Here is a 15,959-nt window from a genome sequence, read left to right on the forward strand (position 1 = left end):
TATGAATGGGCGTTGAGGTAGGTGGTGGTAGTGGGGGGGTGTTGAGCACTAACATGATCACCGCACAAGGCCGGTCGCCTGTTTGATTCCACCACTGAAAGTTTGATCATGATTAACAGGTAGAACTTTTGTACTGATGTGGGGGCACCAGGCCCATGAGTAGGTATGTATGTTTCAGCCTGACATATTGTACAGTCCATGCACAGTATACTGCACACTTAATTTACGATGAACCAGCCAGAGCTACAAGAGTCCATACAAATTCATTTATTGTTGCAGGTGTATGTTAAACACAGAAAATGAAGTAAGGACACAAGGTTTAAGGACGAATCATTTATACGTTGAAGCAAACCCACAATGATACGCACATGGCTTCTCAATACAGTATATGAATGATATGGTAAATATAATTAAAAAATACACATACAGTATATCTTTACAGAGCACTTGAATCTGACAAACACATAAATCACCAATAAATGTTTTATATTATTGGTGGAAATCTGAGAACAAAGCAATAATGAGAAAGGACACTTTTTTGTTAAAAAGGCTGAAATATGTAAGAATCAAAACCCATTTATTTACTATGGAAGAAAAAAAAAAACCAAAATATGTGATTCTGCCTAGTTTGTAATAAGTTACCCAGTTAATTTTCAATCAATCAACTGAAAGGCTGAATATTTGGAACGACTAATATAGCACACATCGAGGCAGCAGGCAACAAGCTGCTACCGTTTCTACGCGTTTTACATTCATTTAGGACTCTTTGGGGTAAATTTACTAAAGTTCGACTTTGAAGCTGGATTTAAAAGGGCAATAGCAATACACACAAAACAAGCATGCTTTTGTCTGCATTACTATTTCCCTTTTAAATCCATCCCTCCAAACCACGGAGAACTGGTGTACTTAAAAACCCAACCTTTAGTAAATATACCCCTTAGTCAGAATACTGTACTTGTATGTGTTCCCATAAGAAAGAACTGAATTGTAATAGGAGCTGTACACTCTATTCTGACAAAAAGAGAAAATAGCAAAATGCAGCTGCTGTACAATGCCTATATCTATGCAATTGTGTTTTATGTGTAATATAAAATAGTTTGTCTACATATATTCTGCCGACTTCATACTATAATAAAACATGAAAAATTGGAAAAATGGTATAAAAGCAGCTTTTTGGAAAATCATTACTATTGTATTCAATATATAGTTTAGAAATGATATATGAATAGTTAATTTGTCCCTGATATTTCCATAAAATACTCTGATACATTCACTGTTAGAGGTTACTAGGTCTATTCCAAGTATCTGTTGTCTGGTGAAGTCTTTTATTTCTTCCGAATGCTGGCGACAGCCTTCTTGGCAGCATCATCCAGGTCACTGGCAGAGGTGATGGGCAGGCCGCTCTCACTCAGGATTCGTTTCGCCTCGTTGACATTTGTCCCTTGATAGGAAAAAGAACGAACAGTCATTACATTCACATCCCCATTCACCTGGACTAATGCTCGGCTCTCAAAGATTATTTCTTAATTGTGCTTTCATAAATATAATGTACAATCAAACATATAAAAAGATAATGAAATGGCAAAAAAACAACAACACTTTTTATTTTGCTGAAAACACAGCTAATTCCCACTTCCTACAAAGAAAGCTTTAATATGACACAAAGATCAGTTAAAGACAAAGAAGTCTGTTACAGTATTTCATATTATAACATAGAACATACATAGTAACATGGGGGGGTCATTCCAAGTTGATTGCACGGTAGCAGTTTTTTGCAGCCGTGCGATCAGATAGTCGCCACCTATAGGGGAGTGTATTTTAGCATGGCATGTGTGCGATCGTTTGTGCAGGGGAGCTGTGCAAAAAGTTTTTGTGCGGCTTCTGAGTAGCTCTGAACTTACTCAGCCGCTGCGATCACTTCAGCCTGTCCGGTCCCGGAATTGACGTCAGACACCCGCCCTGCAAACGCCTGGACACACCTGTGTTTTCCACGGCGCTCCCAGAAAACGGTCAGTTGCCACCCACAAACGCCTTCTTCCTGTCAATCTTGCGATTGGCTGTGTGAATGGATTCTTCGTTAAATTCACTGCACAGCAACGATCCGCTTTGTACCCGTACGACGCACCTGCGCATTGCATACGCATGAGCAGTAGTGACCTGCTCGCTGTGCTGCGAAAAATAGCAGCGTGCGATCAGGTCGGAATGACCCCCATAGTTTCTAAGGTTGAAAAAAGACAATTTGTCCATCGAGTTCAACCTTTTAGTGATCTCCTACACTTAAATATTTCACGACTAATTTCAACTGTGGTGAATGTTTAGCCGTAAAAAATTACTATAGTACATGATTACCCACCACAACCCTGTATATCGTTATCCATTAGGAATTTATCCAGCCCATTCTTAAAAGTAAAATACGTATTGTCCTTACTGTGGAAGAAACCTTTCTGTCTCGGTGTGCGAAATCTCCTCTCTAACCTAAGCGGGTGTCCGCGTGTCCTTTTTCATGATCTTACCAAAAACAAATCCGCCGCTAGCTCTTTGTATTGATCCTAAATATTTGTGAATGTTAATCATGTCCCCTCTTAATCTCTTTTTTTCCAGTGTAAACATGCCTAGCCTAGCAAGCCTTTCCTCATAATCTAGCGTCTCCATCCCCTTAATCAATCTGGTCGCCCGTCTCTGAACCTTTTCCAGTTATAGGATATCCTTTTTATAGTAGGGTGCCCATAATTGTGCACAGTAATCGAGATGTGGCCTCACTAGTGAATTATATAATGGGAGTGTAACACTATCATCCCTTACATCAATTCCCCGCTTAATGCATGCTAACACCTTGTTTGCCTTTTTTGCTGCATTCCTATTTTGGGTACTATTGTTAAGTTTGTTATCTATGTGAACATCTAAATCTTTTTCCAGTACAGAATCCCCTAGTTTCTCCCCATAAAAAGATAAAATTGCTATGTGTACTGTAACATGAACTTTAGCAATAACATGAACAAAAACTGCAACAGATATCAAAACAATTGAAAAATAAATTGACAACAAAAAAGTCAGGTTGCTGATTACACATTGGGGGGTATCCAATTAGCTGCGGTAATTTACCATGGATAATTCGTTCAGGGGGGGCTATCCTATTACCTCCGATAGCTGGCGTTTATTGGGGATTGGTTATGAATGCCCTGATAAGTGACTATTTTTTCCGCAATAAGAGCCGTGAAAAAACATAGGTCTGCAGCTTTTTGCGGACCCTATATATTTTCGAGCAAAAAACAGATGTTTTTTGCACAAGGTAATTGGATAGGGGTGAAAAAAAAATGCAAAAAACACTCAATGTTTAAACTCTTTTGCAACAGTGATTAGGCTTTCTCAAAAAGGTGTAGACATTGTTGCAATCAGCTACCGATTTGTTTTGTTTATATTTTGCTTTAAGTTGTTTTGTTATTTAATGCAGTTTATGTTCATATGTTATTGCTACAGTTCATGTTGCACTCACGACACAAAGCACTCCTATCTTTTTACGCTGTTTATATAATTTTACTTGAGCTGCTTTTTAACGGTGCAGGTTTTGAATACTACATACCAGTATATGAGAAGTATCGTAATCTAGGGGTTCACTACGATCTGCCGGCGGCCGGCCTCCCGGCGACCAGCATACCGGCGCCGGGAGGCCGGCCGCCGGCTTACCGACAGCGTGGCGAGCGCAAATGAGCCCCTTGCGGGCTCGCTGCGCTCGCCACGGGCACGGTGGCGCGCTACGCGCGCCACACTATTTTATTCTCCCTCCAGGGGGGTCTTTGACCCCCACGAGGGAGAATAAGTGTCGGTATGCCGGCTGTCGGGCTCCCGGCGCCTGTATGCTGGTCGCCGGGAGCCCGACCGCCGGCATACTGAAGATCACCCTAATCTAGGGGTAACTGTGGTGGAAAAAGATTTGGGGGTGCTCATAGATAATAGGCTTAACAACAGTGCACAATGTCAAAATGCAGCATAGAAGGCAACTAAAGTGCTTGCGTGCATAAAACGGGGCATTGAGACGAGGGACGAGGATGTAATCCTGCCGTTGTACAAATCTTTGGTGCTTCCCCACCTGGAATATTGTGTTCAATTTTGGGCACCATATTCTAAAAAAGATATAGGGGAGCTAGAAACAGTTCAAAGACGCGCTACTAAATTGATTAAAGAGTTAGAGACACTGGAGTACGAGGAAAGGCTTGCTAGGTTAAATATGTATACACTAGAAAAGAGGCGTCTAAGAGGAGACTTTATTAATATCTTCAAATATGTAAAGGGTCACTACAAGGAATTGGCAGGGGATTTGTTTATTAAAAGAACTCTGTATAGGATGCGTGGGCACTCACTGAGGCTAGAGAAGAGAAAATTCCGTACGCAACGTAGGAAAGGGTTCTTCACGGTAAGGGCAATAAAGATTTGGAACTCCATGCTGGAACATGGAGTTCATGGGAGTGGTAAGAATCACAGATGTCAATTGGTACTAAACCATTACTTCAGCAGGTGCACTGCTTAACACAGAATGCAGGCTGAACCCGATGGGCATTTTGCCTCTTTTCAACCTCACTAACTATGTAACTATATAGTGAGCTGGTTTGGGACTCAAGGTCGACACCCATTAGGTCGACACCCATTGGTCGACAGTGGGTAGGTCGACACGGTCATTAGGTCAACATGAAAAAAGGTCGACATAAGTTTTTCATGTTTTTTTGTGTCGTTTTCTCCGTCAAGTGACCGGGAACCCCAATTAGTGCACTGCGTCCCCCTGCATGGCTTGCTTCGCTCACCATGCTGCGGGCAAGGTGCCTCGCTTCGCTCGGCACAGGTTACCGTTTCCAATCGTAGTCTATGTGGATCGCAAAGTATGAAAAAGTAAAAAAAAAAATTGTAAAAAACTCATGTCGACCTTTTTCATGTCAACCTTTTTCATGTCGACCTAATGGCCGCGTTGACCTAATGGCCATCGACCTAGACTCCGGATATCATGGTGAGCACTGCATGCCAGGTTGCTAGCACCAACAGTAGGCAAAGTCCTGCAACAAAAATACTTTATACAGTCACTTCTTCATATTTAGATTACATAAACACTGAGTGATTATAAAACAATAGGATTACAGTTCCTATTTATAATACATTCATATTGTATATCAGTAACTTTCAGTTTGGGGAGATTTATATGCCCTTAATATAGTCTATTTTTGTACTGGTAAACAGGGTGTGCCCTGATCTGCTGACAAATCACATTATGACAATTAAATGGAAGTCCCAGTGTTAGCCCATTTTTGCAGATTAAAAAGAAATGGCACTTAACAGCTAATTTTGGGATCAAATGTTGAACTGCTAATTTAATCAGTGACACTGATCACACGCATATCAACGGTGGAACATGCAACCTACACACGGGAAAGGAGAATGTTAATTGCATTTTAAAAAGCTGAATCGAGTTTAAGGAGGGAGGAATGTTGCAGAATGAGGTGTATGCAGCGAATCCATGAATATACAACATAAGGGTGCTAGGCCAGGCGCTGGAAACGTTTAGACAAAGAGACATGCTGAAGAACAAAGCAAGAGAGTGTTGTAACAGGTGCACGAGACCGGCCATTCCGCAGCAATGGTGGAGCAGCAGGGTGACATGTGATGATGTTTAATTTAAAAAACTATGGAGATGCAGACTTGCAGGTGAAAAGTAATGTATTCCAACAGTAAGGGGTTAATTCTGAGTAAGTGGAGGAAGTTAAAAGTTTTGGTAGACTTTTAAAATTGAAAGCCAATGAACTGTTTAAATCTCTCAATGTACGTTTGGATTGCGAGAGGAAACCCAAACAAACATGGGGAGAATGTACAAAATCTACATCTTTAGGGCCATGGTGGGAATTGAACACAGGACCTCAGTGCTGTCAGGTGGGTTCTAGAGGATTAAAGTAATAAAGATGTGAAAAAAATTAAAGTGTCTATTCCGTACAAACATACCATAGCTTTAAAAAAATACAAAGAAAGCCTAGGTGGAGTATAGTTTTGTAATTTTTTTTTCTATATATATGTTAGAAATACAGTATATACTGTGGTGAGAGTGCTTGTGTCTCACCACAATTACCCACATTTCTGTGGGATCAGCTCCCTTTAAGATAGCGGAAAACAAGACCTGCTCATTCTGCACCTGCAGTGGAGATTTATAATTCCGGACATTTTGAGTTGCACAGCTGCAGCTGGAGAAACAGAGGTCCGGATTTTTCCAGCTTACCCAGAGACAGCAGGAAGTCAGGTGCAGGAGAGGTGTTTAAAACTCCCAAACACCCACAGTGCATTGCGCTGATGCCTATTAGGGCCAGTGAGCAGAGATCAGTTTGCAGCGCCATGGACTATGTACATTGGCTGTGCCAGAGAGCATGGCATGTGTGTGGCTGCAAGCCATTACAGAGGACGGATGATGGAGCACAAGAAGTGCTAGGACTTTTTATGTTTGTGTTTTTATTTTCTGTTTGTGCCTGTGTGTCCAGGCCCAAGCCTGAATATACTTTGCACAATGGGCCTAATTCAGAGTTGATCGCAGCAGCAAATTTGTTAGCAGCTGGGCAAAACCAAGGCCCTCCTTCCGACCTGATTGCTAGCAGGCTACTTTTAGCACTGCTGCGATCAGGTAGTCACCGCCTACAGGGGAGGGGGAAATCGCTGTGCAGGGCTGCGCTCGCTTGTGCAGAGAGCTGCACAAACCAAAGTTTGTGCAGTTTCTGCACAGCTCAGGACTTACCCGCTGCGATCATCCAGGATGGAGCTGACGTCAGGGATCCCTCCCTTGAAACGGCTGTGCACGCCTGTGTTCAGAACGGACACTCCCTGAAAACAGTCAGTTGACGCCTTTGGCTGGCCTCTTCCTGTCAATCTTCTTGCGGTCGCGGGTATGATCGCTTTCTTCGTTAGTTGTGTCGCTCGTCGCCAGGGAGTGACACGCCTGTGCATTGCGGTCATGGCTCATGCGCAGTTCAGACCTGATTGCACTGCTGCGAAAAACTGCAGCGTGCGATCGGGTCGGAATGACCCCCCATGTGCTCTGCAGGAGGGGCAGATATAACATGTGCAGAGAGAGTTAGATTTGGGTGGGGTATGTTCAAACTGAAATCTAAATTGCAGTGTAAAAATAAAGCAGCCAGTATTTACCCTGCACAGAAACAAAATAACCCACCCAAATCTAACTCTCTCTGCACATGTTACATCTGCCCCACCTGCAGTGCACATGGTTTTGCCCAACTGCTAACAAATTTGCTGCTGCGATCTGAATTACCCCCAATGTCTGCTACCAGTAAAGATGCTGTGTTGTAACCGGAATACCTGCCTGCGAGTATCAGTGCCCGTGTTACAATACATACAATTTATTCTATTCTTGCCTCCCCGATGTCGGCATGTATCGCAGATTTTCCACCTGAAGCATAATCCACAATAAACGGCTCCCGGATCAGGGATAACATATGGGATCGGGAACTCAACCCGGATCCTATGTGTTTTCGCGCGATCGTGGGACCATTTTCTGACCCTAATTAGATACCGTGATCATTAATCGCGATATCCGCCCATTTTCACCGGCCAAAAACGGGTCAGATCTAATTGGATACCCCCCCTTTATGTAATAGTATTTATATTCACTACAAAAGTTTTGTTTATTATTATTAATAATAATAATAATAAATTTATTTATATAGCGCTCTTTCTCAAACAGGACTCAAGGCGCTTAGCAAATCATGGGTTTACAAATAATGCAAATTGGCTGCCAGAAGGTTCCCAGGTGGTTAGTGTCTGAGAACCGCAGGTCTGTAACATAAAATGTCTGCGATAGACCACTTCAATGAATACAGCAAGAGGTAAAGCCAAGAGAGACCTGACTGATGGGCAAGGTTCTTGCAGAGACACAGTGAACCGCCACACTTTTACAAAATGCATACAAAGAATAAAACATTAACTTGACATTTTAATGTTGGCACTTAATTTAATGGACAATCCCCTACACAACTGAGGAGTACAAATTGTAATATCTAATGATAATGCCGTCAAACAGCAAACAAAAACCTAGGCCATGTAAGTGAGAAGAAGCCGCGTCACATTATCATTTCCTACAGTATGTACTGTTCTGCAGATCTGCACCGAATAAGAAACAGCATTTCAAATGGAGAGTTTGCAGTAGCATTTAGGATGTAATAAACACATTGCTTGGAGCTAGAGAGCTATATATCTGCCCTTCGCACTGCTGTGTGTCGGCGCTGGTGTAATTTGTTTAAAAATAATGATAATTTACAGCACACTTCATAATTACAGTGTAAACTGCACACACACATTCTCTAAACGACCAAATAGTGTAATCTGGGCATTCTATGTGTTAATTAGCTTTGCAGGCATTTAGCGAGAGCGGCAGCAGCCGCATTTAGATGAGAGATGGATTCGTACAGTGTACGTGTAGTATAATTGTGAGCTGATCTGCATCTGCACGCTGGTGAAAACCCAGGACAGAAAACACCCATGTACACTAGAGCATTGCACAGGTCTTCACTGTACATGCTGGAGCTCTCATAAGTGCATCCATATGTTTTATTGCTAATGTTTCCCACTATCCTTTACTTTTACTTTGCCTTTCTCTCCTGCATTGTGCTAATTCAGCTCTATTTTAACATCTGTCTTCTTCACTCTGCCCTGAGCCCTCCCCTCCCTGCCCTTCCCTCTAAAGCACCGTACCCTCCTCCCTCCCCTTCCCTTTAAAGCACCACACCATCCTCCCTGCCCTTTCCACTCAAGCACAGTAACCTCCTCCAGAGCCAGCCCTATCATGATGCCCTAGGCAAGATTTTGGCTGGTGCCCCCTAGCACAGACACTAGTTCCGCCTCTGACCCTGTACCCCTTTCCCGGCACTATCACCTCTCACCCATAGCAGTCCTCATTTTGGTGCTCCTACCCTCTACATTTTAAATAGGAACAGTGTGCACATTTGGTGCGCAGCCCAAAATGGGGCGTGTTCATGCTGGGAAGGGGCATGGCCACACAATAATACCCCCAGTTGAATTTATGCCACACAGTACTGCAACTTTATTCACACTATATCATGCAATAGTGTCTCTTATTCACGTTACATCACTCAGTAGTACCACGTTACTCCTCACAGTAGTGCCCCTTATTCACATTACACCACACCATATTGCTCTTTTTTCACATTAGACCACACAGTAGTGCCCTTTCTATACATTACGCCACAAAGTAGTACACCTTATACACATAATGCCACACATTAGTAATGCCTTTATACACATATCACACAGTAATGCCCCTTACACATATGACAAACAATATTAATACCTTTATACACATAATGTCCCTTAAAGATATGCCGTTCATTAGTAATGCATTTTGTATGCAGATAGAGCTACAGTCACACATAGAATATAAGCATGCTGCATATCATTTTAATCAGCAGAAGCTGCTTGTGCCCCTAGATATTCCAAATGTCCTAGGCACTGCCTAGTATGCCTACGCATATGGCCGGCTCAGCTCCTCCCTGCCCTTCCCACTCAAGCACAGTACCCTCCTCCCTTCCCTTCCCTCTAAAGCACCATCCTACCTGCCCTTTCCACTCAAGCACAGTTCCGGTCTTCCCTGCCCTTCCCACTCAAGCACAGTACCCTCCTCCCTGCCCTTCCCTCTAATGCACCGTAGCCTCCTACCCTGCTATTCCCTCTCAAGCAGCACTCACCGCCTGTACTTCACACACCCTTAGCTCTCTCTCCAGCACTGTCTGTCAAACCTGACCTTCCCTTTCCCACAGCACTCTCACTACTACCCTCTCATCAGCCTCAGAACCCTCAAACTCGCTTTTCCCTTTCTCCTAACAATCTCAAACCCGTTCTTCCTTCTTACACATCACTCAGACACACCCATCCCTCTGCTCAGCAAACACATACCTGTATTTCCTTCTACCACAGCACTCTTACACTCACTCTTCCCTTTTCCACCAAAACTTTCAGTTTCTCTTATATTACACTCTCATATGTGCCTTTCTCCCCCAGCATGTTAAACCAACTCTTCAATCTCTAACAGAGCTCTCAAACCTGCCCTTTCCTTTATCCCAGCACTCTCAACAGTACCTTTCTCTTTCTTCCAGAATTCTCACACCTGCCCCATATCTCTCGCCCCACTCTCTCAGACCTGCCGCTGCTCCCCAGCCCTCATTACTCTCAGACCTGCACCTACCCTATCACCCAGCACTTTCAAACTTTCTTTTCCTAATTCCAATTCTCTCCAACCATATTTATGTACAATGTCAACCAGTTCTTAAACCTATTATGTAGGCAATCTATACTCTGTCACTGTAGCCTCCCGCTATCCTACATACCCTTTATTCATTTATCTCTATATAGTAAACCCACCATGTCATTGCCTTTTATTCCCATATGTCTACAATCTTCTTTTAGATTTATTTGTCCTTTTTATTTTACCCCCTTCCTAATCTTCTCTCTCTTCCAGTTCTGGTCTCTATTCTACTTCCCCATCCAGTTCTTGTTTTTATCCAGCTCCATCTAGTTATTGTTCCTATCCTGCTTCCCAATCTAGTTATTTTCTCTATACTGCCACTACATCCAGGTCTGGTTTCTTACACGCTTACCCATCCAGTTCTGGCCTCTATCCCACTTCCCCATACAGTTCTTGTCTCTTACCCACTATCACATCCAGTTCTGGAACAGTACATTCAGTTTTTAGTTCTACTTGCATATATGATCCCTGTTTCAATTTTCCATACATTTCTAGATTCTTACCCTTATACCTTTCCATTTGTGGCCTCTTACCAGTTTCCCCAACCAAATTTCTGTCCCACTTCCCTATCCAGATCTAATCTCTTACTCATTTCCACATCCATTTCTGGTCTCTATTTCACTCCTCTATCCAGTTCTTGTCTCCTACCTGCTTCCCCATCCAGTTCTGGATTCTGTTCTGCTTCCCCATCCAGCTCTATACCACTTCGGTCATCCCATCCTTATCTCTATTCCTCTTCCCCATACAGTACTGGTCTTTATACCAATTCTGCAATCCAATTATTGTCTCTATGCCTCTTCCCCATACAGTTCTGGTCTCTATACCGCACCTGTCATCCAATCCTTCTCTATTCCTCTTCCCCATACAGTTCTGGTCTCTATACTGCTTCTGCCATCCAATCCTTGTCTCCTATCCTCTTCCCTATCCAGTTCGGGCTCTCTATACCGCTTCCTCCATCCAATCCTTGTCACTTATCCTCTTCCCTATCCAGTTTGGGGTCTCTATACAGCTTCCGTCATCCAATCCTTGTCTCCTATCCTCTTTCCTATCCAGTTCGGGGTCTCGATACCGCTTCCGCCATCCAATCCTTGTCTCCTATCCTCTTTCCCATCCAGTTCTGGGTCTCTATACCGCTTCCGCCATGCAATTCTTGTCTTTATTCATCTTCCCCATCTAGTTCTGGTCTCTATACCGCTCCTGCCATCCAATCCTTGTCTCTCTTCCTCTTCCCGATCCAGCTCTGGGTCTCTATAAAGCTTCCGCCATGCAATTCCTGTCTCCTATCCTCTTCCCCATCCAGTTCTGGGTCTCTATACCGCTTCCGCCATCCAATTTTTATCTCTGTTCTTCTTACCCACCCAGTTCACTTAAGAATGCCATTGTTTAGCAACATGTAGTGAGCAACTTCTGATTTACCACAGCCATTCTGAAAACACAACACAGTTTATCCTCCCCTACAACTTTTTTTTTTTATATTCACAGATGTGTTCTCATACACCTAGCCTTAATACACCATATGGTACGAGACACCTTGTGTAACTGAGAAGCTAGTAGACTTTTAGCGTGTCTTTTTCTTTAAATTGTGGGTCTTATTTGCATCGCAGATGCAGCAAAACACCATTCACAGTGTACTACAGACGCTGGGCTGTGATTTTGGCTATACAACTAATTTTAAATACGTACAAAGTCGCAGATGAAGCACAATGGGACTTGGCATGAGAAAAAGCCGCGGTTGCTTCATCATAGAACTTACAGTAGTATACAGATTGAAACCCATTCTCACACAGATGTACAAATGTTGCACATCACATTGATCAGCTAGCATTGTAGCTCCGTCAATTCCAGTTGTCTTATTAATGCAAACAAGATGCACATTTTCAGCGAAAAAGATGTTTACTGTGGCTCAATTGGCCAGGACTTGGTGCGCTGAGAGAGACTGTTTGGCACAAGTGAAGCCACAATGTATGAGGATACATCTGTACTTACAAGTTACTGAATTATTGTTTGCCAATTCTTCTTCTTTATTCTGCACTCTTTCCCAAGTATGCAACTCTCCTCTTTCCTTACTGGCCTCACAATCCACTCTCCTCTTTTCTGCATTCTCCAGTTTCTTCAATGTTAGTCTTCATACACCTCTGTTTCTCTATCAGTGCCCTGATGCTTCCTGCTTCCTGAACTCTACTCTTGCCTCCTCCACTATCCGCTTCCAACCACCACAACACAAAAGACTGAATGGTCCTGGGTGCTGTCATGAAGGGTGGTCTTCAGTATGCCGGCTGTTGGGATCCTGGCGCTCAGTATACCAACACCGGAATCCCGACACCCGGCAACACCTTTTCTCCCTCTTGGGGGTCCACAACCCCCCTGAAGGAAGAATAAATAGCGTAGCGTGCCACCGTGTCCGCAGCCTGGCGAGCGCAGCAAGCCCACAAGGAGCTCATTTGCGCTCGCCCAGCTGTCAGTATGCTGGCGGTCGGGATCCCGGCACCGGTATGCTGGCCACCGGGAGCCCGGCCACCGGCATACCATACTACACCCATCATGAATACTTCAACAATTAATACGTACATAAGTCTTTGAAAGGTTCAATGCCATCATAAGTTACTCAAGCTGATCTGTACCTATTAAGCTGTACTCATCACCGCCATTCCATAAACAACTAACAGCTCAAACCTGCTATTTATTCATACCTGTCTGGTTTTTTATTACTCTCAGTAGCATTTGTAAAAGCCAGAAGTCTGGGAAGAAGAGGAATGTACATGCTGCTCTTTTTCATTCTCCCTTGTCTGCTCTTAGCCTGTATGGAGGCTGCAATTAATGCCAATTTAATATTTTATAACTTTGATTCCTGACGCTGCTGCTGGAGATGGAAGCAGAAGGATGTTCCATTTTAATGTATTATAAAGGAAGCTAAAATGTCATTCTGGGGAGCTGGTAATCATGGTGCAGCTGTGTATGGGGTACAATACACTAAAATGTATCCATGGATTTTCTCAGAGACTGAAATAACATCTCATTATAACGAAGCGGGATGCCACTCAATAAACTAAATCACTGCTTTAAAAATTGGTTTTGCACTAAACTAGACAAAATACAATTGGAAAGGCGCAGAATAAAAAGAATTTGTTTATTTTTCTCATCCACCTGCATAAAATAATAAGTACTGTAGAGGAAAACCCAGAGGCAATGCTAACGGACCTACATGAAAAGGTGAATGACTCATGGACAGCGTGAACAGGATTCATTGTAAAATTCTTTAACAATAACCTTTGGCCACTGGGTGGTGTTAGAGAGCTGTACACAGTTCAGAGCTCAGGTTAATTCATTACACAGACACACACATACACAAGATGTACTATATGAGAACACAGTAAGAATAATGACTTTAACACTTGTGACATAGCTGGGCTGCTACATGGCTATTTAAAGTCACTTAATTAGTAGTTAAATCAAGTAAGCTCATTTTCCCATTGACAGATGCTACAGAATACCTTGACATGTTAATATCATGTCAGGATGTACAGATGTTGGTGCCTTATAAAAGCACAGCGCCTGAGAGTCAGCCCAAGATTAACGAGACTATAAATAAGGTAGACCTGTAACAGAGATTTGCATTCCGCCGTGGAAACACAGTCGATGCAGGGGGAAATGTCGCTGTCCGTGGTGCTTGTACAATGCATTTTTAAAGGGAAGCTGGGGACAAACATGTTTGTGTGATCTATAATTTTAAAGAGTCGCCTACCTGTAATCAATGCTACAAAAATGATGTTTCTCTTTTATTCGGTGTGTCTACAAATGTCTTGAACAGCAGTCGATCCCCGCCTGGCGATATCACCAGTTTCATTCACTCTACCGCAGACCCTGCGTGAAACGCTGCTCGCAATCTAATGAGAACACAGCTACCTCCTTGTATTGCTGTGCAGTGGAAAAAGACAATACACCGAGTGCAAGAGTAGAAAAGCTACACAGACAATAACTGTAGCTCCAAGATGTGGCGAAAATGTAACAATAAAACAGTAAAAAGCTTTAACTATAGAAAACAGATAATAGCAAACTATAAATAAACTAGGTGCTTCATCGCGCCCTACGGGCGCTCTTCACACCGTCGCAAGGGGCTACGCCCCCTTAACCCTTGCATGCCTTTCTGGGGTTTAATATTTGTATTATATGGAGTATTACCTGCATTCCTTTGTTAGTGGTTAAATATTGCACAATGAAAGGGCGTGCGATGGTGAAGGAGGCGCAGCCCCTTGCGACGGCGTGAACAGCACCTGCAGGGCACGATGTACAGAATGTAGCGGGTGCGGGGGGGACTGCGGATGGTGTCTGTAGATGCTGCGGGTGGAGGGGAGGCAGAAGTGGGGGTGGGGCCCGGATGGGGAAGGTTCGGGAGGTGCTGCGCGTGGGGGAGGGGCAGAGGAGTGGGGGATGCAGATGGGGGAGGGGTCCGGAGGCACCGCAGGTGGGGGAGGGGCAGGGGTGCCACGGGTGGGAGAGGGGCAGGTGTGGGGATGTTGTGGATGGGTGAAGGGTTCCGGAGGTGCTGTGGGATGGGAAGGGACGGGTGTGCCGGGGGTTGGGTAGGGGACCGCAGGCACCATGGGTAGGGTAGGGGCAGGTACGGGTGTTGCGGCGGATGGGAAAGGAGGTCCGGAGGTGCTGCAGGTGGTGGAGGGGCAGGTGCAGGGGTGCCATTGGTGGGGGAGGGGTGGGTGAGGGGGGGACCGCTGATGGAGGAGGGTGTCTGCAGATGCTGCGGGTGGAGGGGGGCAGGTGTGGGGGGAGACGTATAAGGGGGGTGAATGGTGGAAGGGGCCTGGAGGTGCTGTGGGTGGTGAAGGGGTGGAGGAGTGGGAGCCACGGGTGGTGTAGGGGGTCTGGAGGCACAGCATGTGGGGGAGGGGTGGAGTGCCGCATGTGGTGGAGGGGAAGGTGCGGAGGTGTGGTGCATTGGGGAGAGGTCTGGAGGCGCTGCGGGTACTGTACATGCCATAAAAGGTAGTTGGAGGGTATGCAGTAACAGGGCCAGGACAGGGGTGACAGGGTCAGTACAGGGTTTGACGGGGCCAGGACAGGGGTGACGGTGCCAGGATAGGGGTGACGGGGCCAGGACAGGGGTGACGGGGCCAGGACAGGGGTGACGGGGCCAGGACAGGGGTGACGGGGCCAGGACAGAAATGATAGGGACAGGATAGGGGTGACAGGGCCAGGGTAGGGGCGGCAGGACCAGGACAGGGGTGACGGGGCCAGTATAGGGTTCACAGGGCAAGCACAGGGGTGACAGGGCCAGGATAGGGGTAACAGGGCCAGCATAAGGGTGACAGGGCCAGGATAAGGGTGAAAGGGCCAGAATAAGGGTGGCAGGGCAAGGCCAGGGACATGACAGAACACAGGGCATGGGAGAGATTGGTATTAGGGACAAAACAGTGGTGACAGACAGATGTGTCTTACCGGAGTCACTGCTGCTGGCTGCTGCTGTTCCATTCCAACCTGTTGGGATCTGCTGCTGCTGGAGACTTGGCATGGCTGACTCTCTCAGGCTGGAGTCCTGCTTTCTCTGCCAGTCCGCATCCCTCCCCCCCCTCCTCAGTCACACACCGCAGACCTCGCGCAGCTGCCGGGCACTGTGGTAAGGTGAGACTGGAAATGACTGGTTAGCCCCCAG

General features: G+C 45.0%; 1 protein-coding gene across 1 annotated transcript in view; it reads right to left on the reverse strand.

Moving 5' to 3' along the window:
* Window positions 1-318: 318 nt before the first annotated feature.
* The window catches only part of SUCLG2 (succinate-CoA ligase GDP-forming subunit beta), a 475,764-nt gene continuing 460,123 nt past the window's right edge, over window positions 319-15,959 (reverse strand). Inside the window, exon 11 of the mRNA XM_063940931.1 lies at window positions 319-1,441. Within this exon, the coding sequence (XP_063797001.1) occupies window positions 1,326-1,441 (116 nt within the window). The 3' untranslated portion in view covers window positions 319-1,325. The remainder of the gene's footprint in view (window positions 1,442-15,959) is intronic.

The sequence above is a fragment of the Pseudophryne corroboree genome, chromosome 9 (assembly GCF_028390025.1).
Source record: "Pseudophryne corroboree isolate aPseCor3 chromosome 9, aPseCor3.hap2, whole genome shotgun sequence".
Lineage (NCBI taxonomy): Eukaryota > Metazoa > Chordata > Amphibia > Anura > Myobatrachidae > Pseudophryne > Pseudophryne corroboree.